General features: G+C 60.6%; 1 protein-coding gene across 2 annotated transcripts in view; it reads right to left on the reverse strand.

Annotated features, from left to right (window-relative positions):
• Positions 1-27,189, reverse strand: part of ZC3H18 (zinc finger CCCH-type containing 18) — a 35,154-nt gene that overhangs the window by 801 nt on the left and 7,164 nt on the right. The window contains exons 3-18 of one of the 2 annotated variants that reach the window (XM_058674182.1): positions 23,996-24,080; positions 23,424-23,492; positions 15,268-15,416; positions 14,998-15,090; positions 14,472-14,629; positions 12,053-12,170; positions 11,101-11,333; positions 4,145-4,336; positions 3,445-3,570; positions 2,347-2,451; positions 1,958-2,098; positions 1,640-1,699; positions 903-1,063; positions 614-810; positions 310-403; positions 8-104 (exon numbers count right to left, since the gene is read on the reverse strand). In XM_058674182.1, coding sequence (XP_058530165.1) covers positions 8-104; positions 310-403; positions 614-810; positions 903-1,063; positions 1,640-1,699; positions 1,958-2,098; positions 2,347-2,451; positions 3,445-3,570; positions 4,145-4,336; positions 11,101-11,333; positions 12,053-12,170; positions 14,472-14,629; positions 14,998-15,090; positions 15,268-15,416; positions 23,424-23,492; positions 23,996-24,080 — 2,078 coding nt within the window. The remainder of the gene's footprint in view (positions 1-7; positions 105-309; positions 404-613; positions 811-902; positions 1,064-1,639; positions 1,700-1,957; positions 2,099-2,346; positions 2,452-3,444; positions 3,571-4,144; positions 4,337-11,100; positions 11,334-12,052; positions 12,171-14,471; positions 14,630-14,997; positions 15,091-15,267; positions 15,417-23,423; positions 23,493-23,995; positions 24,081-27,189) is intronic. The other variant, XM_058674183.1, reaches the window with a different exon arrangement.

Raw genomic sequence — 27,189 nt, forward strand, 5'->3', positions numbered from 1 at the left:
GACTCACCTGTCTGCAGGGGCCGCAGGCGCTCTCGCATTCTGGCCCCTCTGCCGCTCAGCCTTCGGGGAGCCCGGCCGGCCGCCCGACTTGCGGTCCCGAGCACCTGGTGACAGGGCCATGTGAGGGCCAGCGGCTCTCAGCACCCATCAGGGTTTTTGCCCACGACAGCGGGTCTGGACGTGGAGTTCGTGGCCGTATCAGACCCAAGGGCTTGCACAGGAACCAGGGTCAGTGCGAGCCACCCTGGCGGGGGGCAGTCAGGCCCTGAAGTGACACCACCCCACAGTACCTGGGGGCCTGGGGCTCACCTCGCTCTGGGGACAGGTTTGCCCGCTTGGCCGGAGGACTCTGCCGCTCCTTGTCTGACGGCTCATAGCGCTTCCTGCTCCCTCTGTCAGCCGCCTAGGACAAGACTGACATGAAGGTGCACGGCTGGCCCAGGGCCCTCTGCCCGCACTGGCGCCTGCCCTTGGCTACCCTAGGCCTGCAGTGCCCACAGGGCCACCCTCCTGCCAGCGCCCTGGGATGAGGACTTCACACCGTCTCCTGCCCTGAGCTCTGAGGAAGCTCTGGAGGAACTGGTGGACCCAGTGCTGGGACAGCAGGCCTCACCTTGTTCAGCAGAGTTAGTTTAATCTCCTTGTGGGCCACGAAGGCGCCTTGTGCACACTGCCCTGGGGCCGCCTGCTGGGGCGCCGTGGACGCCTGGGAGGCCTTGCCCCCGGCCGGGGCTCTGGTGGACTTGGCCGGCTGGGTGGAGTCCTTCTTCCGCTTGTCTTCCTTAGCCGCGTCCTCTCGCTTGGACTTTCCTGCCGAGGACACGGGCTCAGGCGTGGCTGTCCGCATGCGCCCTCATGGCAAAGCCTACGCCGAGCAGAGGCCCAAGCACAGGGACACATACCTTTCTCCTTCTTGGTCTGGGCTGGGGTTGGGGACCTCGAGCTGGCCGAGGACACGGGGCTGGCCAGGTCCGCATACATGTCCTCTGAGTCCACACTGTGCACGGAGCTGCTGCTGGAGGTGGCGCTTGACACAGAGGACACACTGCTCACACTCAGAGACCTGAACACACACACCTGCACATGAGGTGTTGCCCCTGGCTGCGGGGGGCGGGGGGCGGGGGGTCCTGGGTGCCTGGGCCCACTCTGGGTTCAGGGCCTGGGCAGTTTTTGGGGACTCTGGGAAGGGACCCCCGTTCTCTTATCTGAGCCCGAAGGCCACAGCTGGCTTATGTGCCAACAGGGCTGAGCTCTGACTTGGCCGTGGTACAGAGCAGAAGCCCAGCGACAGCCCACCCTGTGGGAGGTGGACGGCGTCTTAGGGACTGCAAGTGCACAGCGTGGCTGTGTGATGGGTGCGCCCCTGCCAGCACACAGCACTGCACGGAAAAGGAGGACAGATGGCCATTTCCGCTGGATTCCCAGACCAGCCCCTTGGAGAGGGAGCAGCTGGCTGTCAGGAGCCCTCCCAGAAGGGCTGGCCAACTTCCCCAGCCAGGTGTGCATGGACAGGGCAGCAGGGCCAGCTCCCTCGGGGCACTCTCAGGGCTGAGTGCCCCACATGAGTCATGGCAGAGCCCTTGGCTCACAGCAGCCACTGGGATGCCTGCCTGTGGGCAGTGGGGAGCTGGGGAATGACCTGGACCGGGAGCTGGAACCGCTGTAGCTGGAGCCACTGCCACTGCCACTCAGAGTCCGCCTGCAATGCAAGAACAACCCTCAGTGTGGCTGCAGCGGGCCCGCACGGCTGCCGGGGGCCCAGCTGGGGCTCTGCCTTGTCTCAGGGGGACACCGACTGGGGCCAACGCCAAGCGAAGGGAGGGGCCGGCCACAGCAGCTGGGCTTGCAGGCGCCCACTGCTCAGCCTGGGCTGTCCTTCCAATCGAGGCCAGCGGACCGGACTGGCATCACCACCTGCTCGTGGTGGTTCCGGGGGAAGCTGGGGCAGCCTGCTCACCTCCTGGGGGGAGTCCTGGCTTGTCGCTCCTTCCTCCTTACTTCCCGGGGGTCTCCCTTGCTGGGCTCAGGGGCAAGAGCAGTGGTTTTGGTGGCCTGTGGTGCAGCAGGGGCTGAGGCCGGCTTCTTCACAGACTTCTCTCTGTAAGGCGAGAGGTGGCCCTCACTTAGGGACCAGGGGGCCCAGCCGACACTCACTCAGGGACTGTAGGGGCCTGGGCCCAGCACTCCAGGCCTGACCCTGGCAGGTTTTCCAGGGTCCCAGCACAGGGACTTTGCCTAGTCCTGGCTCTTGTGAGGGAATCATCTGTTCGTGCGAGGAACTCAGGACCCACGTGCAGGGCCGCCCAAGGAGCCCGCGAGCTGCAAGAAGCCACAGCGCGAACTTACCCTGCTCTCCCAGGAGGTAGGGCGGGCTCCCCCTTGGCTCTGACAGAAGGCCTGTGTGGGGATGGAGTTGGGGACGGGGATGGGGACGACGAGAAAGACCGCGACCTGGGGACCAAGAGAAGTGTGAGTCAAGCACTTGGCACCCTCCTTCCCGCCAGGGCTGGAGCAGCCTGCGCCGCCAGAGTGTGCAACGACCCACACTTGCCTCCCAGGGAAACCTGGCTGTGGAGGGCTGTCACTTCCTGGGCGTGCTCAGAGAGGGAGAGCTGGAAGCAGCAGGGTCCCAGGTCATGGGGCAGAGTGGCTTGGGGTATGTGGGGTATCAGAGCCCAAAGGTGACAGCACAAGCCTCGCTGGCCTGCGGATGCGTCACAGCAGGTTCTGACCAGCTCCACAGGCACTCGGGCGTTGGCAGGGCAGATGCCAAGGGCTGGGTGAGGCAGCAGGGTCGGGATGTGGCTCCAGGGCAGCCTGCTTCACTGGGAGCACCCTGGGTGCTGCCGGGTCCAGTCAGGGATCATCTCCAGGCCCAGAATGTGCCTCACAGAACTGCCACATAAGGCAGGCGCCTCTTGCAGTAAGGGACCTAGCAGGCCCAGCACCCACCCCCGCTGCGGAAGGAAAGCTGCCGCTGGCCTCCAGCGAAGAGTAGGAGTGCCCGGGCAGAGAGTCAGACTGGCACCTCCTGCACTCAGATGCCCGTCGCTGTAGCCCAGGAATCTGTTCACAGCTGTGTCCTGGTCCAGGAAGGACGCCTGTGATGCCACTGGGCAGTGTGTGCACACATGTGGCCTCTGGCTAGTGACGCAGATGACACACCCAGGGTGCACTGTAGAGGGTGAGCGGCCCCCGACACGCCCTCAGTCTCCTCGCCCTGCGAAGTGAGGCAGGCCCTGGCTGGGCTTCCTCAGAAATCCTCTGGTCCCGGGGGGAACAATGGCTGGCTCACCCCCTTCCACCTGGGCTCCATTTCAGGAGCCTCTGCTAGCTATGAGTGACAACTCTGGGGTTCCTACTTGTCTCTGGAAGGAAGACAAACACCTAGCAGATTGTCCAGGCCGCACCTGCTGCCCGGCCTAGCCAGGCCCCGGGACGCACCTGGAGCGGCTGCCCGAGAAGGAACTGTGTCTGGAAGAGCGGCTGGAGTAGGAGCTGTAGGAGGAGGAGCGGGAGCGGGAGCGCGACGAGCCCGAGCCGGAATAGGACGAAGACCGTGAAGACGACCTGGAAGGGCAAGGAGCTGAATGGAAGTCTGGGGGAGGACCCTCGAGCCCTGGACAGCACAAGCTCCCGTGTGACCCCTCTGGACATGTGAAGTCAGGTTGTACCCCAACTACTCCAGCCAGGAGGAATGGGGAGCTCTGGGTCATTGGCTGATGTGGCACTCAACTGGGCATGTATGCCCGTGTGCTAACCGTGTCCATCCGCACGACTGTGAAAGCCGTGACTTCATACACACCCTCACGCCCTGCTGGGCATGGCAGGGCTCACCCAGACACACCCTCACCCCCCACTGGGCACAGTAGAGTCCACCCAGACCCACCCTCACTCGCTACTGGGCACAGTAGAGTCCACCCAGACCCACCCTCACTCCCTGCTGGGCACGGCAGGGCTCACCCAGACCCACCCTCACCCCCTACTGGGCAGGGCAGGGCTCACCCAGACCCACACCCTGTGGGCAGCCACCAGAGGCCTGTTCTCAGGGGGCCAGGCGAGTGGCACAGCTGAGTGATGGCCCCACACTCCCTGCCCAGCTGCCCCCAGGCTGCCCCAGCCCTGACCTGAGCCGGATCCTCACCTGGAAGAGTTGGAAGCAGAGGCGGATGAGGCCGATGTTTTCCGCCGCCTCCGGGCGCGGCTAGGGGACACCGACACCCCGAGCTTCTTCTTGGGGGACTTGGACCGGCGCCAAGGGTCCTTCCATTCGTCCGCCCGCTTCACCTGGGGCCCAGGGGCCGCAGCTTCCTTCCTGGGTGGCTCAGCTGGCCGGCTGCAACCAGAGGGGTGGGGTGGGCAAGGGGTACCCAAAGATACCAAGCACTTCACTCACACACCCCTCAGCAAGACAAGCAGTTCTACCCCCCCAGATGGCCTCAGCCTCAGTGCCTCCCTGTGAGGGAGCCAGCCTGACTGCGGGACGGCTCCCGGAGGGATGCGGACAGAGGCGGCTCCCGCTCTGTGTCCAGTGCAGGGATGCAGAACACAGCTCGATGGAACCAGAGAAGCAGCCATGATTTCTTGTTTTCAAGTGTAACGGCAAGTTTCTGAATGTACGAGCCCATGCCTTGCACCTCTGCTGTGAGGACTGTGGCTGATGGGCTGCCCAGCGTGCCGGACCTCCCTGAAGCCAGGCGTGGTCTCTGGAGTCAAGAGCCAACCTGGGATGGAAGCTCTCTCTTTTTTTATAACTCTGCCTTTCAAATTAAAAGTAAATAACTTTTAAAAAAGTGATGTGAAAGGTAGAGTGACAGAAGAGAAAGAGGTAGAGACAGAGAGTGCTCCCTCCACCTGCTGCCCCACTCTGCCTGTGGTCCAAACGTGGGGGCTGGGCCAGACTGGAGCCAGGCGCCACAGCTCCCAGGGTCTCCCCCGCGGGGGCAGGGTTCAAACACTCATTTGTGGTCCTAGGCACACACACTGCAGCGTCCCCCCGTTACTTGGTCCCTCCTGTCCACCTGTCACGCTCGGTCATTGTCAGTGGAACCTGCGAGGAGGCGGCATCGCATTGTTGCGTAACCACGCCCCTCACGAGCCCCCACAAAGGCCCAGGACAGGGAGGGGCTCGCTCTCTTGGTCCTGTGCTCCAGTCACTGTGGCACTCCGACTCTTGGCCTCTCCAGCCCCTGCTTGTTCTCTGGCTTCCCGCACAGACTCTGAGGACAGGGAGCCCCTGAGCACGGCCCCTGTGTGTCTGTAGTCCTCACCCTCTGCACTGCTTGGGCAGGACAGCGAAGATGTGAATGCTAAGATGCTAGTATCTCTAATGTGTGTACTTTCAGGAGCTCCAGGAGAGGGGAGGCCTAGCAGTAGTGGAATGTGGGCAGAGAAGTCAGGGACAGGTGAGTGTCTGCAGCTTTCTAAGTGTGCCCCAGGCTGTTCGCTGCATGTCTCAGGATAACTTCTGTTGCTGGGGAAGCGGGACACAGGTCTTCAGCTTAATGGACGGACTTGAGGGTGATGACCACTTGTTCCTCTCAGGGTTTCAATTCAGACTGGACTGCCAAAAGGACGTGTCATTTGCTAATTTCTAGCGGGCCCTGTTATCACTAAGCTTGGTTAATAAAGTCTGCTTAGTACACCCTAAACTTGTCTGCTGTGTTCTTGCTCGCACCCCAAAGCACTCGGCTCACACTCCACTGCCCTCCTGGTGCTTAGAGGGCAGCTGGGTCAAGTCAGCACTCTCACGGCTTCTTCCTCATTATTCTTTTTTTTTTTTTTAAGATTTATTTATTATTATTACAAAGTCAGATATACAGAGAGGAGAAGAGATAGAGAGGAAGATCTTCCGTCCGATGATTCACTCCCCAAGTGAGCACAACGGCCAATGCTGTGCCGATCTGGAGCCAGGAGCCAGGAACCTCTTCCAGGTCTCCCACGCGGGTGCAGGGTCCCAAAGCATTGGGCCGTCCTCAACTGCTTTCCCAGGCCACAGGCAGGGAGCTGGATGGGAAGTGGAGCTGCCGGGATTAGAACCGGCGCCCATATGGGATCTGGGGGCTTTCAAGGCGAGGACTTAAGCCGCTAGGCCACGCCACCGGGCCCTCTTCATCTATTCTTGACAAAGTCCCACAAAGTCCCACGTCCATTACGGCAAGTGTTCTGAGTGAGACTCGAATCTATGCAGGGACAGCCTGTGGTGGGTGCCACCAGGCCCTGGCTGCCCCAGGGCTAGCCACTCCTGTCCCTCACCAACAGACCCAGGAAAACACGATAGGCAGACGAAAACCGAACATACCGGTCGCTTGTTGCACCACCACGGGGGCCCACAGCTTGCTCCCCGAGCACTGCAGGAGACACGGCCAGGAGGACCTGCCCCAGGTGGGCAACGCCAGACCTGGAACTGGCGAACACTCGTAGGCAGACGGAAAACCTTCCCAGGAACCTCTGGCCAACCAAGTGACTTCCGCACAGACACATACAGTTCTGCAAGTACTCCCCTTGTTCAAGGCCGCAGGCAGGCCCTGAGGTCAGCCGCAGGCACCCCGACTCACGTCTCCCTGGCTCTGAGCAGTGCAAGGAAGTGCCACTAGGCCTGGAAACTCCAACCTGAAAGGCTGCCAAGTTCAGGCTCAGAGACGACAAAGACAATGCAACGCCCTTCTAGAACCAAAAGACGAAAACGCCCAGAGAGGGAAAGGAACTAGAGTCCACAGGTCAGATCTGGAACAAACCTGTGAACAAGCAGCGCACTGCCTCCAACTGAGCACCTGGGCGCGCCAAGCAGCCGCCTGTGCCCGCGGCTCGCCCCAGCAGCTTGACAGGGCTGTCTGTGGGCAGCCAGGCCTGGCACGCTGGGCACACATGCGTGCTCTCATCCCTTCCTGGTCACACCCACAAAGCTCCCAATCCCATAGGCCTGGTGGCTAAACAAACCCTGTTCCCCAGGAGTGGAAATCCCACAGCACCACGTGACCATCCCACCCAAGCCCCACACTGCCTGGTCCTCCCTCTGTGCCTGTGGAGGCAGCAATCATGCAGGCTGGGAGGCGACGTCACCCAATCCCGAGCAAGACCCCCGCCCTCTGCATCCTGAGCTGCCACTGAGGGACAGCACCGCAATGTGGGGGTGAAGCCATCACCTCACCAGACTCTCACATGCACTTGAACTACCACACACGGGCCAGGGTCCTGCCCTTCAGCACCCTCCCCCCGCACGCCTGTGCAGTGTCCGGGCACAAGGCCCCACACGCGGGCCAGGGTCCTGCCCTTCAGCACCCTCCCCCCGCACGCCTGTGCAGTGTCCGGGGACAAGGCCCCACCCAGATGCTCCCTCCTCTTAATGTCTGCGGAGGACGTGAGCCGCGCACAGGCTCAGCCACACACACATTTACCTGACGCCTTCAGATACCAGATTTCTTCAATAAAAACATATTAAAGGATTTATTTATCAGGCCCGCCGCGGTGGCCTAGCGGTTCAAGTCCTCGCCTTGAACGAGCCAGGATCCCATATGGGCGCTGGTTCTAATCCCAGCGGCCCCACTTCCCATCCAGCTCCCTGCTTGTGGCCAGGGTAGGCAGTCAAGGACGGCCCAAAGCCTTGGGACCCTGCACCCGTATGGGAGACCCAGAAGAGGCTCCTGGCTCCTGGCTCCGGATTGGCTCAGCTCTGGCCGTTGCAGTCACTTGGGGAGTGAATCATTGGACAGATCTTCCTCTCTGTCTCTCCTCTCTATGTGTACCTTACCTTGCAATAAAAATAAATACATCTTACAAAAAAAGAAAAGATTTGTTTATCTTAGGGGCCAAGGCTGTGCACTGGGCATAGCACTGACATTACAGACAGCTCAAGGCCTGGCTGCACCTCTGATCCAGCTCCCTGCTAAGGCCTGGGGAGGTAGCAGTCAGCCCAAGCCCTGGGAGCCCTGAGACCCTGTGCGAGGTCTGGAGGGAGCTCCCGGCTTTGACTCGGCCCCGGCTGTTACGGCTAGCTGGGGAGCGAACCAGTGGATGGAAGATCTCTTGGTAATTCTGCCTTCCAAACAAAGAAACATAATGTGAAAGGCAGAGTTCCAGGGCGCTGCGAAGCAGACAGAGGTCTGCAGGCGCCAGGGAGGCAGCGAGCAGAGGAGATGCTCTCTCTACCCCTCACACACAGCAACCAAAGAGGAGGAGGAAGGGAAGCCAAAGCTCAACTTCCTGGGGCACTGGCAGGTTTCGTTCCCTGCCCAGCCCCGGCTCCTAGGAGTGCTCCAGGCCGCTGCGTCACAGCCAAGGGATGACGCCAGACGGACTGGGGGAGAGGCTACATTCTCAAGGGGGCTGTTGCAGGGTGTCACACTGAGCAAGCCACAGGCCTCTGGGAGTTAGCAATCACCCTGTGTGGGGGGCAGCCACCAGGGGGTGCCCCAGGAGCCTGTCTGCCTTGCACTGACCTGGGTCCCAGCCTGAGCCCCAAGCAGGGAAGCCTCGCTGGCATGCTTCCCAGCAGAGGGGAGGGAAGAGGATGGGGTGGGAGGTGGACCCCATGTCAGCTCTTCCCGAGCTGCCCAGCTGGCTGGCCAGGTGTTCCCTAGGTCAGACCATGCCACCGAGCTGGCGAGATGCCCATCCACCCGACAGACACTGTGCCCCATCACATCCTGCCACCTCACTGACCACTGTCTGCTAACACACCCAGACCAGATGAGGCAGGCTAGGCCACCCATGTGTCCTGCAATGGGGCAGTGCCTGCAGCACATGGGCCCAGTACCTGGGTGGCAGTGAGGAGTTAGGGACGCCAGTGAAGTGCAGCCCAGTGAGCCTGGGGGGAGGACACCAGGTCAGCCACAGTGGGGAGGGAGGCCCTGTCCACTCAGGCCAAGTCAGGGGAGCACCCATGTTCCCACAAGGCTTTGGGTCCAGGCCAGTGAAGGGACATCCCCCACCCTCCCCAAGCCTCCTGGGAGATAGGTTCAAGTCCTGGCTGCTCCACTTCCAATCCAGCTCCCTGCCAACAGTGTGAAAAAAGCAGGGGCAGACGGCCCACGTGCTTGGCCCCTGCGCCCACATTCGAGGCCTGGAAGAAGCTCCTGGCATTGGACAGGGCCAGCCGCGGCGGCTGCAGCCAGGGAGGAGTGAACCAGTGGATGCACATCTGTTCCCCTCCTCTCCATGTAATTGCTACACTGCTGTTCTGCAAGGTGCAGGCCTGGGGAGGCAGTGGGGGAGGGCTAAAGGGCTGGGCCCTAGCACCCACAGCAGGGACCCAGCTAAAGCTCCTGGCTCGAGCTTGGCTTTGGCAGCCATCTGGAAAGCGAACCAGAGGGTGGAAGTGTGCTCGCTTCTGTTGCTCTGCCTTTCAAAGAAGCAATTCCTAAAAGGAAAGGGGGAGGGGAGGACACAAACCTGCAAGGGGGTGGGGGGAGTGAGCTGGAGGGAGGACCGCCTGTGGGGGCCACCAGTGCTCCCCAGGACCCCCACGAGGGCACGGGCAGAGGACTGCCTGTGGGGGCCACCAGTGCTCCCCAGGACCCCACGAGGGCACGGGCCGAGGACCGCCTGTGGGGGCCACCAGTGCTCCCCAGGACCCCCACGAGGGCACGGGCCGAGGACCGCCTGTGGGGGCCACCAGTGCTCCCCAGGACCCCAACGAGGGCACGGGCTGAGGACTGCCTGTGGGGACCACTGCCGCGTCGGCCCAGGCGTTACACACCACCAAGGAGCTGTGTCTCATTTCGGCTCCGGCCAGACTCGGGATGAGTGGCGATGATGCTGGCAGCTGGGCATCTGTGCCCACACATGAAGCCCAGATGAGCCCTGGCTCCCGGCTTAGCCTGGCCCAGGCCCAGCTGTTGCGGCCATCCGTGCAGAATGGCAGACAGAAGCCTCATTTTCTCTGCCTTTCAAAGAATCAAATAAACTGAAAAAATAAACAGAAGCCCACCCATGTTCCCCAGATCGTCCTCAGCGGACTCAGATCCAGTGCCTCCGGCCTTCCGTTGGGAAGGGCCCAAGCACAGGCAAAGCAATGAAAAAGTGAACTGAAATTCTAGGTTCTGAGGCTGTCACCAAGAAAATGAAACAGTACCCTGCAGAATGAGAAATCCTATTTGGAAATTAGATATCTGAGGAAGAATTTAAACAGACCTCCAAACTAAAGCATGTGTCCAGGACCTAAAGAGACATCTACCCAGAGCTGACACTCAGATGCTCAAACACGCTCGGCACCTCTGTGGCTCCCAGCCCGAGGCTGGCCGGGACGGTGCGCGGGTCGGCGGGAACGCGAAGTGGGGTAGCCACCTGGCAGGGGAGGCCAGCGTGAGCTTGGCTCCCTCTCCGATGTCAGCCTCACTCCTACGCACCCTGGGCAGCAGGAGACAACCGCACGTCCTCAGGGTCCTCCCCCAAGGGAGCCCCAGGCTCCGGCAGGCCCAGCCCTGGCTGCCTGCGGCACCAGGAAATGAACTAATGCACTGCCTCTCTGCATTGCAAATAAAAATTTTAAATAAAGAAACAAAAATCAAGAGAAGGATGAGTGGAGAGATGCAAACAAGAGCCCATCATCCAGCCTTCCAGAAGAGCGAGGTGTGCACGCCACCATCCGACGCACCTTGGAATCGCCGGGTCAGAGGCGCTGGCACCAGGGCCAGCACGGGCGCGGCTGAGCAAGCCGCCCTCCACATCAGGAGCCCACACCAGGTCACTGGCTCAAGCTCTGGCTGCCACCCTCACGGGGACGCAGGTGGAGGTGGGCCTGTCCGTCTCCAGCCACTCCTGCCCAGTGGGGATTGGAGCAGCAGATGGAAGATCTCCGTCGGCAGTCCTGCCTCCAGCACACTGCCAGCGTGTGCAGCTCTGGGTGCTGAGGTCCCCTTTGGGGGGACAGCAGTGCTGCTCACGAGGAACTGCTACTATCCCAGGGCACCCATGCACACTTGCAGCTGGCGTACTGCAGGGGACACAGTTGTACACACAGAACTTGGTTCCCCAGGACCTGCTGAGCACCCGCTACGCAAGGGTTCGGGAGACCCTGGGACGTCCCAGGGGTCACCTGGGCTCCGGCGCGCACGCCGGGGGCAGGGGTGCTCAGGTGAGGGCACCCCGTGGAGCACCTACCTGGGGGGCTGCGGGGAGCGGGGCTTCGGCCTCTCACGCTCCTTGTCGCGGTCGCGGTCGCGCCGGTCCTTCTCCTCCCGCTTGGCCCGCTCGCGCTCCCACTCCTCCTTCCGCCGCTGCCGCTCCTTGTCCCGCTCCCGCTCCCGCTCCCGCTCCCGCTGCCGCCGCTCCCGCTCCCGCTCGCGTTCCCGCTCGCGCTGCCTGTTCTCACGCTCTCGGTCTCTCTCCCTTTCCTTGTTAAAAAGCCAAACATACACTCATTGTAACCCCACACGGGGAGCCGACGCACGGAGGGGCAGACTCGTCCAGTCCCCCCGAGAGCAGTGGTAAAAGGCGGATGAGTCCCACGACCGCAGCCCAGTCCCCATGGCCGCTGACCTTGGAGCTCCAGCTGCACAGAGCAGAGCCAACCAATCCCAGCCTGCCCTGGTGCTAACCAGTATGCCCCCACAGGCATGGCACCTGCAGGGGTCCACAAAGCCACTGCCACCTTCCACGACAGCCCCGCAGCCCATCTGAGCCCATCTGCTCTTACCCTCCTGTTCTACGCTCAGCACAGAACAGAATCCTAGCACTGCACCCAACAGGTCAGGGGGACACAGGGACACAAGGTTCGGTGGCCTTCCTCCTGCCCTGCCCTGCAGGGAGCAGGTGAACACAGGCTCAAGGACCCTGTGGCCCCGTCTCAAGGAGGAAGCTGCTCTGTGGGGAGAGGTACGCCATGTTGGGCCAAGGGCTGGAGGTCTCTGAGGGACTCCCCTGTACACCGGGGCTGCTTGGGAGCCACATGGCAGCCACGGCTCCTGCAGGCTCAAGAGTGCATGCTATGGCCGGCACCACTGCAGCCTTGCGCTGGCGTCAGCTCGCCTGTGAGCGAAGGCTCCGGGCAGCCCCCACGTGTTCCTCGGGGGACTGAGCTAGGCCCCCGTAAGGAGGCCCAAGGCTGACTTACGCGGTAGCTGTGGTAGGGCTCCGCCTCTGTGTACTGCACCCGGAAGTTCTCGTACTGCCCGCCTCGCCAGAACCGCTCGACCTCGTAGTCATAGTAGGGATCCGCGTAGGGTTCCATTCTGAAAAACAGAGCTTCTTACCACTCCAGACCGCGCCAACAGAAGCCACCAGCAGCCTCAAAGTCCGCCAGGACACCTCACAGCAACAGGCCCAAGAAGAACATCACACGAAAGACAGTGTCCCCGGCAAAATCCCAGTACCCCTCGGCTGGGCCTTCCCAATGCTTGGGGACAACGTGCATCGTGACAAATGACGCAGATTCCAAAGTGAAGCCAGCTCTTCCTGGTGCACCGTGCAGGGCTGGCGCAAGGCACCCAGACAAGAAGCCAACGCCCGCGTGTGTGACTGCGCCGAAAGCTCTAGAAAAGTGGGCGGGAAACCAGCCATGTCCTGGCAGTGACCTGTCAGGCAGAGCCAATGGTGCTGAAGAAGGCTCCAGTGGAGGACCTGCCGGGGGGAGAACTTGAGAGGACACCCTACAGCTGCAGCCGCCCCAGACCAGGGGTCCCAGCTGCCCCTCACACCCCACCAGCTGCAGACAGCCCAGCCACTTCCTACATGTGGGGTCCAGGGTTGGAGGTCAAGGCAGAGCGGCTCCCAGGAGCACAGTGGGAATATCTATCAGCAGCGCAAGTGGCCTGGCCAAGGGTGCGGGAGGCTTAGAATTCAGCACCTGGGACGCTGCCAGCTCCCACAGGCCTGTGGTCCTGTCCCCTGCCAAGCCGCCCCCGCGGGCCTCGTGGTCCTGTTTCCTGCCAAGCCGCCCCTGCAGGTCGTCTGTCCAGCCACCAGCAGCTCCCACAGAGAACTCTGCACAGCCTCACTGCTCACAGCTGGCTGGATCCATTCTCTGTGGTCCAGGGCCCAGCTCCCTGTTGTTCCCAGGTGACCCCATCCCAGTGCTCATGCCAGCACTTGGCAGGCAGGGGGCCTGGCACACAAGCGCTGGGCCCTGCCTCTGCAGCTGAGGCCACCACCAAACCCACCCAAGAGGCGACACCTGCCGGTGTCCCTGCCAGGGGACCAGAGGTGGGGGGCGAGGATCTACCCAAAGGTCCTAAAGCCATTTTCCCACACACAGTGACTGCGTGGACAGGCACTCTGCTGGGACTCTCAGACACCTCCAAGAAGAGCCGCTCAGGATTGTTCCCCACACCTCAGAGGAAGCCACGCTGCCCGGTGCACCACCACGCCATGTGCCACCAGAGGCCCTCATGGCACCACCAGGCTCAGGCCTGGCTCTGAATCCATACACCTGGACCAGGCGCACCCCTCCCCCCCACCAGAAGATATGCAAGCTATCCCAAATTCAGCCCTGACCTGTCAGGGAGGTGCTCCCAGAGGGTCCAGGCTGCCTCCTAAGGACTGGCCCCAGGGGAGCTATCACTCCCTGTGCTCCTGGACCCACAAGAAAGTTCACCTTATAACTAAGAGTGCAATGTAACAAAACAACTGAAAATTTCCTTTCTGGAACTTTCTATTCAGTCTTCCCAGAGTGTGACTGTCTATGGACTGTGGGGACCACCAGATTGTCTCAGCCACTGCAGGTGTGGGTCCCAGGTGCCTCCTTCCACTATCTGCAGGAAGACAGCTGGGACTGAGGGGCCGGGGCACAGAGCCCGCACTCCGCGGGCACCAGAGCTGGAACCAAGGCACAGAGCCCGCATCGCGCGGGCACCAGAGCTGGAACCAAGGCACAGAGCCCGCACCGCGCGGGCACCAGAGCTGGAACCAAGGCACAGAGCCCGCACTGCGCGGGCACCAGAGCTGGAACCAAGGCACCAAGCCCTCCAACTCCAGCTCTGCCGGTGCGTTTTCCCGCATTCTCAACTGTTCCTTTTGCCGGAACCCCAGTGCAGATGACGTGCTAATGGCAACACAACGTGCAACAGCAGCCAGGTCTCCACCGGGCCCTTGGCCAGCTGCACTGAGCCCCGGCAGAGGGCAAGCAACCGTGCTCTGCAGGCCACACAGGCTCCAGGGCTGGACTTCCATCTCCAACCCCCATGCTTCCCCACGCTGGGAGGAGAACCAACAGACATTCGCGACAGGCCACACAGTAGCCAGTCAGGACAGCAGCAATACACCTCCCATGGTTCCCAGCTCCTGACCTCAGAGCAAGGGCAGGGTCGCGCCCTCCAGTCCCTGGGACGTAGCGGGAGCAGGTGGCGCTGGAGGAAGCCTAGCCAGCCTCAGAACAGTCCAGGGACTTCTCAGGCCCCTGGTCGCCCCACCCTCTACACAGAGATGGGGACAGGGCCACACCCTACACGGGGTATCTGACACACCGAGTCAGGGACAGGGCCACACCCTATGCAGGGTCTCTGACACACCGAGATGGGGACAGGGCCACGCCTTACGCGGGGTCTCTGACGTCCCTAGGCACGCGAGCATTCCAATCTCGGAAGACTTCGTTTTCTTTGTCAAACTCCCGCTCGTCCTCGCCAATGGTCACTGTAAACCGCTTTTCTTCAAAATCAGGTTCTTGTTCCTTCCGAATGGTTGCCTTTTTTAACACCTGCCATCGTGAGAAGAAACAAGTGAGTGTCAAGCTAGGACACGTGACGGGACCAGCAGGAGCCCAAAGGCCTCCCTGCCCGTTTGTGGTGAGGAAGGTGGGCCTGGAGGCGGCTGAACGGAGGGCGCAGGAGGGTCAACTGCTCACCTCCCACGAGGCAAGCCAAGTGAGCAGGGCACCAGGCGCCATGCGGGACAGGCAGTGAGCGGAGCCGCTGAAGGGGTTACGGGGTGACCCTGCCCCTGGGCAGCACGGCCTGTCCATCTCTGCTCCCGGCTCCTGCAGAGCTCAGAGCCGCACCAGGAACCCGCGTGTACAGCTGCTTTTGGCCCCACCCGCCGTGCGGGTGCCCAGCTGAGTGCCCTCACCTCCTTGGCGTGCCGCAGTCCTCGCTCCCAGGCACTCTCTGTCGGGGGCTCGGGAGGGGGCGGCGGCAGTATCTCCTCCACTGCGGGCCCGCCCTATTACAAATGAGAAGGCAAGGGCTGTGCACACCAACTACTGCCCCAGGCGCCAGCTGAGGGCAGCAGCGTCCCCCAGGACAGCAGATGGTGGAGGCCCCTCCGCAGGCCCAAGGCCTCCTGTCCGCCCGCCCGAGGCCCGCCCTGTCGGCAGCAGCAGCAGAGGTGTTCACGCACCCAAGGGTTGGCGGGCATGAGCGGGTGAGGTCCGAGAGGCGGAGCACCGTTGGGCGGGAAGGGCTCGGCTTTGGTGAGCAGGGAGTAGTTGCCCTTGTCATTCACGCCAGGGTGTATAAACCTACAGTTCACTCCCCAGGTACAGTTCCCTGGAGAGACAAAAGTCAGGTCAGAAAGGGTGCCCGGGACCAGCCTGGGCTGTGCCCATGCCTGGAGAGGCCCAGCCGGACAGCTGGCCCCAGCGCCCCGCGTGAGGCCATGCAGGTGGGCAGGGCTTGACGGTCCGAGAAGCTGGCTTGGCCAGGGGACACCGGGGCCACAGGGCACACGGCCTTCTCAGTTACTCTGCAAGTGAGGCCTGAACATGTCCTCCACACAACCAAGGCCCACGGCCTGCCGTGGACACGAGTGGCGACCAGGGCAGCTCCTGGACCTCACTCTGGCCCCGTGCAGGAACACAGTGGCTCCCAGGCCCCTTTCGCGAGCCTAGCAGCAGACATTTCAAATGTTCCGATGCAGAGAACACACCTCCAGGTCATGTGTCCCTAAGCCGAAAACTCAGAATGCCCAATGCCATGAGATAGAATCTTCCAGCGCCAACATGACCCTCGGCCTGGGATCCCCGGATGGGTCAGCAATGAAGCCGCTGGGCAACGGGGCTACAAACCAGACGCCTGACTCAGCTCCTGGCTGCTCTGACACCTGGGCCCCCTCAGACGGCAGAGGTCCAGGTGCCTGGCCCAGCCCAGCTATGGTGGCCATGTGGGAACCGAACCTGTGGATGCAAGCTCTGTCTCTCTTTCAAATAAAGGTCTGAATGTTGAACCATGGGATTAGGAATGCCCAATAACGGGTAGCTGGTGCAAGCATTTGGAAAGCAGAACTGAAATGTGGAGCACCTGACCCCGAGCTTCTCCCAGTGGGCCTCACTCTCCCTGGCACGGGCCTCGTGGCAACACCCCAGCTCCGGCAGGGACACGGGCGACTGCGGCGCGTAATCAGCCCAGGAGCTCGAGGCTTCCATGTGGGCCTGTCACACTTGGCCCAGCACTTAGGCCGAACAACGAGTAAGCAGGTGGAGCAGCCGGGACTCAACCACTGGGATGCGAGCATTAGGAGCAGCTGCATAAACGCCTGACCCCAAATTCCGCTGTTTTAGACATTTAATGTCTGAATAGCCAATACGAGGCACATGCAGTGCACAGTCAGACTGACACAGCACTTCAGTGGCTTCGAGGAGCATTTTCCTGCAGTCTAATGTGCAAATTTTAAATCATTTCAAAACGCTCTGATGCTCCGGCTTCCAACCATGCCATCCTACTCGAACCTTCCTGCTGACGAAGCACCTCCCCCCTGCCCGATGTAAACTACGCAGACAATGGTCTCACAGCCGACAACTTCACCTTACAACATCATGAATACTTAGCTGGCAACTGAATACAACAGCATACTGATCTAAATTAAAATATTAAAAATTACTTCAAACACTTAAATGGTATTACCCACTTTCACCCTGTAGCCCTTGACCCTTTGTACCCTAATCAACTAAGTAAGGTTATTAAAAAATAATTTAAAAAAAACACCCAAATACACAACCTCACAGGAAAACGCATGTGGGGTTCCACGGGTTCACCCCGGAACCTCACAATCGCACAGTACAGCTCAAGGCGCCAAGGGCTGCCGACTGCCCACGCTCACCCACACATCCCTGCCATATTCACTGAAAAGCCGCCACAGCCTCCCCAGCCACCTGACGGCTAGGGGTTGACAACAGCACCACTTCTCTGCCATCCGAACCTGAAGTAGAGAGACACTTGGTGGGGAAGTGGTGTTCTTCAGCATTTACAGATTTCACAACACTACAAACATTAGACATGAATCTACTGTCCAAAACATCTTGTACCACTTGTCTGCACAGGCGAAAGGCAGGTGCAGAAAGGTGGGCAGACAAGTAGACTTTGCCCTCCACTGCTGGTGGGTGAGGCCTTACCCTGCATACCACCAGTGCCCAGGTGCTGCCCTCGGGAAGGGTGTTCGGGACGGCGGCTAAGTGAGCATCTAGGAAGCCTGCATCCCGTAATGCAGCACCTGCCCCTACCCTGCCCCCTACCCTGCCCCCGGCTCCTGGCCAGTCCTGTTCCCCCCTACCCCCGGTTCCTGGCCAGCCCTGTCCCCCCCCACCCCTGGCTCCTGGCCAGTCCTGTTCCCCTCTACCCCCGGCTCCTGGCCAGTCCTGGCCCCCCCCACCCCCGGCTCCTGGCCAGTCCTTTTCCCCTCTACCCCCGGCTCCTGGCCAGCCCTGTCCCCCCCTACCCTCCGGCTCCTGGCCAGTCCTGTCCCCCCCTACCCCCGGCTCCTGGCCAGTCCTGTCCCCCCCCACCCCCGGCTCCTGGCCAGCCCTGTCCCCCCCTACCCCCGGCTCCTGGCCAGTCCTGTTCCCCCCTACCCCCGGCTCCTGGCCAGTCCTGTTCCCCCCTACCCCCGGCTCCTGGCCAGCCCTGTCTCCCCCCACCCCCAGCTCCTGGCCAGTCCTGTCCCCCTCTACCCCGGCTCCTGGCCAGCCCTATCCCCCCCACCCCCGGCTTCTGGCCAGTCCTGTCCCCCCTACCCCCGGCTCCTGGCCAGCCCTGTCCCCCCTCTACCCCAGGTTCTTGGCCAGTCCTGTCCCCCCTTACCCCCGGCTCCTGGCCAGCCCTGCCCCTACCCTGCCCCCGGCTCCTGCACCCTACCTTGCCCCCTACCCTCTACCCCCGGCTCCTGGCCAGTCCTGTCCCCCTCTACCCCCGGCTCCTGGCCAGTCCTGTCCCCCCCACCCCCGGCTCCTGGCCAGCCCTGTCCCCCCCTACCCCCGGCTCCTGGCCAGTCCTGTCCCCCTCTACCCCCGGTTCCTGGCCAGTCCTATTCCCCTCTACCCCAGGTTCTTGGCCAGTCCTGTCCCCCTCTACCCCCGGCTCCTGGCCAGCCCTGTCCCTACCCTGCCCCCGGCTCCTGCACCCTACCTTGCCCCCTACCCTGCCCCCGGCTCCTGGCCAGTCCTGTCCCCCCCTACCCCCGGCTCCTGGCCAGTCCTGTCCCCCTCTACCCCCGGTTCCTGGCCAGTCCTATTCCCCTCTACCCCAGGTTCTTGGCCAGTCCTGCCCCCCCTACCCCCGGCTCCTGGCCAGTCCTCTCTGTTGGGTTCATTTGGGAGTGAACCAGCAAATGAAAGACCTCTCATCTTTCTGCTTTTCAAATAAAATTAACAAAAATCATTTCCCCAAGCCACTAGAGAATGGCCAGGCCAAAGCAGGAGGTAGGAAGTACATCGGGGTCTCCCAGGATGTGGAGTCAGGAGCCGAGCCGGAAGTGAACCCACACATGCTCAGCCACCAGCTGCTCCCGGGCAGGTTTGTAAAGCCTGTTGTCTTAATTCTTTTCTTCTCTTTTAATCCAAAGGCAGAGCTGCTGAGGAAGAAGGAGACAGAGAGAGCCTGCATCTACCTGCTCTCCCCTCAACTGGCCGCAATGGCAGGAGCCAGGCTGGTCTGAAGCCAGGAGCCAGGAGCCTGGAGTCTCCTTCAGGTCTCTCTTTGTAGCCACAGGGGTCCCAAGGCTTTGCGGCATCCTCTGCTGCTTTCCCACAAGGAGGGAGTTGGATGGGAAGTGGAGCAGCTGGGACATGAACCAGCGCCATGCTGGCACCACAGGCAGAGCCTTTAGCATGCTATGCCCCGACGCCAACCCTAATCTGATTTTCTGAAACACATGGAGACAGACACTGGGAGGCAATTACCTCCCACCTCCACGTCCGCACAGCTGGGATGGGCTATGCTGAAGCCGGAAACCAGCCTGCCTCACACGTGGCTTTCAGCTCTCACCCACTTGAGCCACTGTCTGCTACATTACCAGGGGGCGCCTGGCAACCCAGCCAGGACCTAAAACTTGGCACCCCTGGGGCACATGGGCTACCCTGGTGAGGCTCTGAACACTGCTCAAACGTGCCTACACCCGAGCGTTGGGGTGCCCAGCCACCCGAAGAGGGCTGCCAGCTCCCAAAGAGCAACCTGGGCCCAGGGTGAGAAGGGCACCACCCCCGGCCTGCTCAAGGGCAAACGGCCCCTGCAGACAGCTTGCACAGAGGTGCGCCTGGACAATGGGGCTGTGGGAAAATGTCCCACTGCGCTGGGCCCGGGACATTTATTTTTATTTATTTATCTATTTTTTTAAAGATTTATTTATTTTATTACAAAGTCAGATATACAGAGGAGGAGAGACAGAGAGGAAGATCTTCTGTCTGATGATTCACTCCCCAAGTAACCGCAACAGCCAGTGCTGCGCGGATCCGAAGCAGGGAACCAGGAACCTCTTCCAGGTCTCCCACGCGGGTGCAGGGTCCCAAGGCATTGGGCCGTCCTCGACTGCTTTCCCAGGCCACAAGCAGGGAGCTGGATGGGAAGTGGAGCTGCCGGGATCAGAACCGGCGCCCATATGGGATCCCGGGGCGTTCAAGGCGAGGACTTTAGCCGCTAGGCCACTGCACCGGGCGCGACATTTTTTTTCTTAAAGATTTATTTATTTTATTACAAAGTCAGATATACAGAGAGGAGAGACAGAGAGGAAGATCTTCCGTCCGATGATTCACTCCCCAAGTGAGCCGCAACGGCCAGTGCTGCGCCGATCCGAAGCCAGGAACCAGGAACCTCTTCCGGGTCTCCCACGCGGGTGCAGGGTCGCAAGGCATTGGGCACCCATATGGGATCCCGGGGCGTTCAAGGCGAGGACTTTAGCCGCTAGGCCACGCCGCCGGGCCAGCGACATTTATTTTTAAGAAAAAAATCACTGAACTGGGCCCGGCGTGATATAAAGTCCTTGCCTTGAACACACCAGGATTCCATATGGGCACTGGTTCTAATCCCAGCAGCTCCACTTCCCATCCAGCTCCTTGCTTGTGGCCTGGGAAAGCAATGGAGGACAGTCTAAAGCCTTGGGAACCTGCACCCATGTGGGAGACCCAGAAGAAGCTCCTGGCTTCTGGCTTCAGATTGGCACAGCTCCAGCTCTTGTGCTCACTTGGGCAGTGAATCATCGGATGGAGGATCTTCCTCTCTGTATATATAACTTTGCAATAAAAAAATGAAATAAATCTTAAAAAAAAAAAAAAAAAAAAACTGCACCCAAATGTAACATTTGAAATGAGACAGTGTGGCTGCTCTACAACTGGAGGCCCAGGGACTCAAACACAAGGAAAACACACCAGTGGTCAAGCAGCATCCCTGACAGCACCCGCACACCCTCGGGGTGCCCACCCTGACACGGGGAGCAGTGCTGGGCAGGGAGGGACACTGTGGGCCTTCACACAGGCAGGTCTCAGGGAACACCAGCCTTCAGCTGGAGCAGCCCGCGTCACCACGCGGCCAGCAGGGGGCAGCAGCCCCAGCGCCAACAGAGGATGCCAGCAGAGGAGGGACTGACCAGCACCGGGCACCAAGAGGCAGGTCCTGCTGGAGCTACCACTGAGGAACCTGGAGGAGGCCATGCTGAAGACACACAGTACCCACTGCCTGCTTTCACTCTCAGGAGACCAGGGCGGGAAGCTCTACAGTGGAAGCCCTGGGGGTGGGTGCCGGCCCTGGCCCGCTGCACCACACGTGAACACGCTGAGACAGGGAGGCCCCGGGACTCCCTCACCTCCATCGCAGTGCCTGCAGTCAAGCTCCACTCCACTCCCATCTCCGCTTCCCGCAGACACACACCTTGGGAAGCAGCAGATGACGCTCCAATCCTTGGGGAACCCGGATGGAATTCCGGGCCCCGCAGGCCACCTGAGCAGATGGCACTCTCCTCCAACATCTCGCTGCATCTCAAGTTTATTTTGTTTGGAATGTAACAACATGGCTAAGATGCTGAGGTTTTTTTTAGATTTATTTATTCTTACTGTAAAGTCAGACTGACAGAGAGAAGGAGAGATGGAAAGATCTTCCATCCATTGGCCACTCCCCAGTGGTCACAATGCCCAGACCCGAGCTGATCCCAAGCCAGGAGCCTCTTCCGGGTCTCCCATGTGGGTGCAGGGTCCCAAGGCTTTAGGCTGTCCTCCACTGCATTCCCAGGCCACAGGCAGGGAGTTCAATGGGAAGTGGGGCAGCCAGGACACGAACTGGCACCCACATGGGGTCCTGGTTCATGCAAGGCAAGGATTTTAGCCACTAGGCTATTGCTCCAGTCCCAAGATGGTAAGACTGTTTAAGACATTCAGTGAAAGGCAATGTCTCCTGCTCACACCCTTCTGAAATGGCTGGAGCGAGTCAAAGCCAGAGCCAGGAGCCAGCCAGGACGAAGCTGCAGCTCACTGCACCCGGCCACCAGGGCGCCACTACGGTCCAGGACCACAGCCCCTCATCATGTGCATCGGTCAGGTGATACAGGAGCAGAAACGAGGCCAGTGCTGTTCAGAGGGAGGCCTCGGAGCCCCACGGGCACACAGCTTCAACAAAACACTGCCAGTCCTTTGTGGATGAACAGAAAGAGGAGACAAAACGGCCACGCACAGCACCAGGCGTGCCAACGCCCACTTCCTAGTCAGCTCCCCGACCAAGGCGCCCGGGAGGGCAGCAGAGGGTGCCCAGGTGCTCGTGGCTCTGCACTCACGGGGGAGACCAGAGAAGCTCCAGGCCACGGGCTCCTGGCTTTGGTCTAGCACAGCTGGGGGTGAACGTGGGTAGACAATTTCTCTCCTTCTGTCACCCCTACCACCATAACTCAGCTTTTCAACCTAAGTAAAAAACAAAGTTTATTTAAAAAATAAATAGCTGGGCCTGGTGCAGTGTCCTGGTGGCTAAAGTCCTCACCTTGAAAGCGCTGAGATCCCGTATGGGCACTGGTTCTAATCCCGGCAGCCCCACTTCCCATCCAGCTTCCTGCCTGTGGCCTGGAAAGGCAGTCAAGGACGGCCCAAAGTCTTGGGACCCTGTACCCGTGTGGGAGACCCAGAAGAGCTCCTGGCTCCTGGCTTCAGATCGGCTCAGCTCTGGTTGTTGCAGTTACTTGGGGAGTGAATCATCAGATGGAAGATCTTCCTCTCTGTCTCTTCTCCCCTCTATATATCTGACTTTGCAATGAAAATAAATTAATTTTAAAAACCCATTATATATAATATAATATATAACATATTCTACATATGACCAGGGGCCAGGCTTGTGGCCCAGCACTCGGCTTTCCCCGGCAAGGCTGGCACCCCGTGTGATTGCCATTTCAAGCCCCAGCTGCCCCACCTCCCACGCAGCTCCCTGTTGAAGCACTTGGGAAAGCAGTGGCCGATGATCCAAAGGCTTGGGGCCCTGCACCCATGGAGGAGACCCCCTACGGACCAAACGGCACGAGGGAGGGGACATCCGGCCACAGCACTGACCGTGCCCAAGGAAGCCGCAAGCAAGGTTGCTCCTCCTCCCCCTTGTGGGCTCGGACCCAGACCAGCCCTTACCCAGCCCGGTCCAACGGCCAGGGCATTTACTGTCCACCCAGAAACTTGCGGATTTCTGCAGCTCTTACGCTGGGTTCATCCCTGTATTTGCACTGCTGCTGTCCCAGGCCAGGCAGTGCAAGTCCCAGGCTCCCGGTGTGGCACTCCCACAGTGGACACTATGGCCCCCACCGCCAGAGCCAGTTCTGCCCGTGAGCAGTGCCTGTGGGATGACTGCAGACACAGAGGTGGGCTTCTCCCAATCACTGTCACCCGAAGCTGCTACACGTTCACACGCCAACGTGACGCGTTCTGCTTCAGTTCAGAGTCTGACAACTGCAAAACCGCACGTCCTAAACGATGGGTGCCGTCTGCTTTCTAGGACAGCCCTGCACACACCTCGGCGGCCTTGAGGCAACACCTGCGTGCCAGCCCCAGGTCCACTGCCCTAGCCGCACCCCGCGGGGGCTCGATGCAGGCAGTCGCACAGTGGGCCCAGCACACTCACATGGGACTCACATCCTGAGAAGCCAGCCCTCAGGGCAGGGGTGTTCAGGCCCCAAGTCCCAGCCCCTGACATCCTGAGGCACTGGGGTACCCTGTCCCTCAAGCCGCTCTGTCCTTCCTGGCTGCCCAGCCGGGGTCTGGATCCAGGAGAACCCAGTGTGGCCTCTGGAGGGGCTGAAGGCACCAGGGAGTGCGCGCAGGGCGTTTGTACCTTTCACCTGGCCTCGGAAGGGGATGGAATTTGACAGTGGTGCAGGAAGGATGGGCAGTGCTGCCTCATCTGTAAGAGAAGTACAGGGAGCGTGTGTGAGCTCAGGGCGGCACACCAGGGCCCGGCGACCGCCACCTGGGTGGCAGAGCTCATCTGAGGGCCACGCTGTCCAAGACGTGTGCCCCACTGTCGCACTTGAGACCAGCCCCGCAGGCTGTCCTGTCCACGGCTACATCTGAATGTGGGAGATGACACCAGGAGCCAGGATCGCGTCAGCCACGGGGCCTTGCCAGTCTGTCACCTCAAACAGGACAGGCCAAACTGCCACCTGCAGGATGGCGCCCTCCTGGCCCTGGCCCTGGCCCTGGGCGGGCAGCCCCCACAGGCCCAGCGTGCTCCCCTCCACTGCTGTCGGCACCAGGCTGCCTGGCTCCTCATCCTCTCCACGGAGCAGCCAGCAGAAGGGCCAACGTGCTAAGCCAGGAGCTGCCTGAGCCCTCGACCTGCCCGCCAGGGCAGCCCTGCACAGCACAGAGCCCAGGAAGGACAAGCAGGGGACACAGCACAGTTACCTTTCATGAAGAATCGGCAGGTGGGGCGAGGCCTCACCTTCCTGTCACTTGGGTCCTTCACTTCCCCTTCCTCCAAGTCATCGTCCTGCAAAGGGAAAGTGGCTTTAGCAAGAGACGCAGCCATGCCGGGCACTGCGGGCACCACCAGGAGGAACAGAACAAGGTGAGAGACCTGCCACACACAGCCCGTGACCCACACAGGCACCTCCACACACCCACACACAGCCCGTGACCCACACAGGCACCTCCACACCCACACACAGCCCGTGACCCACACAGGCACCTCCACACACCCATACACACATACACCCACACACAGCCCGTGACCCATACAGGCACCTCCACACACCCACACACACATACACCCACACACAGCCCGTGACCCATACAGGCACCTCCACACACACACACAGCCCGTGACCCACACAGGCACCTCCACACACCCACACACACATACACCCACACACAGCCCGTGACCCACACGGGCACCTCCACACACAGGGCCTAAGGGCCAAGGCCTCAGGGGCCATCTGAAGCCCCCGTGTCCATCTCCTGAACACTAACTCAGCCAAATCCCTGCCCAGTCTCGCCCCTAGTAGTGACACCACCCACTCCGTATTTTCCTCACGGTCCCACCCACACCAGGTCAGGCAAAGCCTCCTCGTCAACGCCCAGCTCACTTGCGGTATTCCGGTTTCTGGGTGAAGGCCCAAGTCCCCTTCTTTGAGACAGCCTCCCCTGAGCTCCCTACACGATGGGTCTGCACACCACACCCCCCGGCAGAGGACTGTGTCTGCCCACTCGTGACCAATCTTGGGTGTGGGCACCACAAGAATTCTTCCTTGAAAATATCTGGTTATTAAAAGGTATTTTATAGCGAGCTGGTGCTGTAGAATAGCTATCTTCCCATCTGGGCAACGGTTCAAATCCCGCTCCTGCTCCTGGCTGATGCGCCAGGAGAGCAGAAGGTGCACCCACAGGGCAAGTCCCGGCCGTGGCCAGGCCCGCCCTGTCTGGAGTGAGTGAACACATGTCCTGGCTCTCCTTCGCTCAGGAACTCAGCCTTTCACATACACACAGTGCGTGTCTAATACGAGTATCCTGAAACAGTCAGCAGAGCAGTTTAGAGTTACTGTCTATTCCGACTGGAAAGGCAGACTTGCAAAGAGAAGGAGAGACAAAGATCTTCCATCCACCAGTTCACTCCCCAAGTGGCCACAATGACTGGAGCTGAGATAACTTGAAACCAGGAGATTCTCCCAGGTCTCCCACGCGGGTACAGGGTTCCAAGGCTTTGGGCCGTCCTCAGATGCTTTCCCAGGCCACAGGCAGGGAGCTGGATGGAAGTGGAGCAGCGGGAACATGAACTGTGCCCATATGGGATCCTAGCGGTACGGTGTGAGGATTCAGCCCGAGTCCCCATGCTGGGCCCACAGAAGCATTCCCTCCGGACACAAACAGGGAGTGTGCTTCCCTGCCACGTGCTTTCTGCACCAGCTCAGGGGCACACGTTTCCCTACAAAGCAAAAAAACCAAAACTGTATTTGATAAGTTCCAGGGCCTGACATGGTAGCCCAGTGGCTAAATCCTTGCCTTGCATGATCGGGATCCCATGACGGCACAGTTCCCGTCCCAGCTGCCCTGCCTCCTGTCCAGCTCCCTGCCTGTGGCCTGGGAAAGCAGTCGAGGACGTCCCGGAGCCTTGGGACCCTGCACCCGCGTGGGAGACCTGGAGGGGGTTCCCGGCTTTGGATCAGCTCAGCTCAGCTGTTGTGACCACTGGGGAGTGAATCAGCAAATAGAAGATCTTTGTTTCCTTTTCTCCATAAAATCTGCCTTTCCAATGGAAAAAAACAAATCTTCAAAAAACAAAAGAAAGAAAGACAGACAGACAGACTCCACCTTACCTGCCCCCTGGGAGCCGAGCTGGGGAGCAAAGCGGCATCTCAGGACAGAGGCCCACACGACCACAGATCAGAGACCTGGCGACTCCCAGGGGCACCCAACAGCCCCACACATCCACAAACGGGGGGCATGGCCTTTCAGTTACAGAGCTAACGGGGGGCTGGGGCTGTGGCACACGCTCTGCAACACCAGCATCCGGCTGCTCCCTGCTGATGTCCTGGAGAGCAGCCAGGACGGCCCACATTCTGGGCTGCTGCACCCATCGAGAAGACCCGGATGGAGCTGCTGGCTTCGGCTCGGCTCAGCCCCAGCTGTCCTGGGTACAGACTGAACCAGAGAATGGAAGATCTCTCTCCCTACCTTTCCTTTTCTTTCTTTTTTTCTTTTAAGATTTATTTATTTTTATTGGAAAGGCAGATATACAGAAGAGGAGAGACAGAGAGGAAGATCTTCTGTCTGATGGTTTACTCCCCAAGCGCCGCAAAGGCTGGAGCTGAGCTGAGCCAACCCGAAGCCAGGAGCTCTTCCGGGTCTCCCATGCGGGTGCAGGGTCCCAAGGCTTTGGGCCGTCCTCAACTGCTTTCCTAGGCCACAAGCAGGGAGCTTAATGGGAAGAGGAGCCACAGGATTAGAACCGGCGCCCATATGGGATGCTGAGCATGCAAGGCGAGTGCTTTAACTACTACGCTATTGCGCCGGGCTCCACCTTTTCAATAAAAATGTAAATAAATCAGATAGATACAGCCCCCAGGATACCCACACACCACACCTTGCATAAACCGTGAGGAGCAAGGACTGCAAAACAGACGTGTGTATGAATGTCACGGTCAGGGCAGCAGCCTGTCCACGGTGCCCCTGTGGGAGCACTGAGTAGCCACCTGGGCAGGGCGGGAGCACCGGACCTCAGCAGCCCCAAGGCAGGGCTGGGCTTCCTGCTCATGGCCACGTGCATGGGCGCACATGACCCGTGGTCCTTCGTCAGGGTCACATGGGCTCCCCCAGACGCATGGCGAGCAGCGCCTCCTGGGCTTCTGTGAAGGGCCAGCTGTGCTAGGAGCCCTGGCCTTAACTCAGGGCTCACTGCATCATCAGACGAGCTGCAACCGAAGCCCAGTCCATCTGAGGCCGAAACACTAAGGGCATCTGAGGGGCAGGGAGTCCAGGGAAGGGCGGGGCATCAGGCCAGAGGGCAGACCTCACCACGGGAACCTTCCTCCTCACGGAGCAATGGGGGAGCGCCCCCAACAGCATGGCCTCAATGCGGTGCGGCAGCCACTGGGCAGCAGGGC

Source organism: Ochotona princeps, chromosome 16, assembly GCF_030435755.1.
Source record: "Ochotona princeps isolate mOchPri1 chromosome 16, mOchPri1.hap1, whole genome shotgun sequence".
In the NCBI taxonomy this organism is placed as follows: Eukaryota; Metazoa; Chordata; class Mammalia; order Lagomorpha; family Ochotonidae; genus Ochotona; species Ochotona princeps.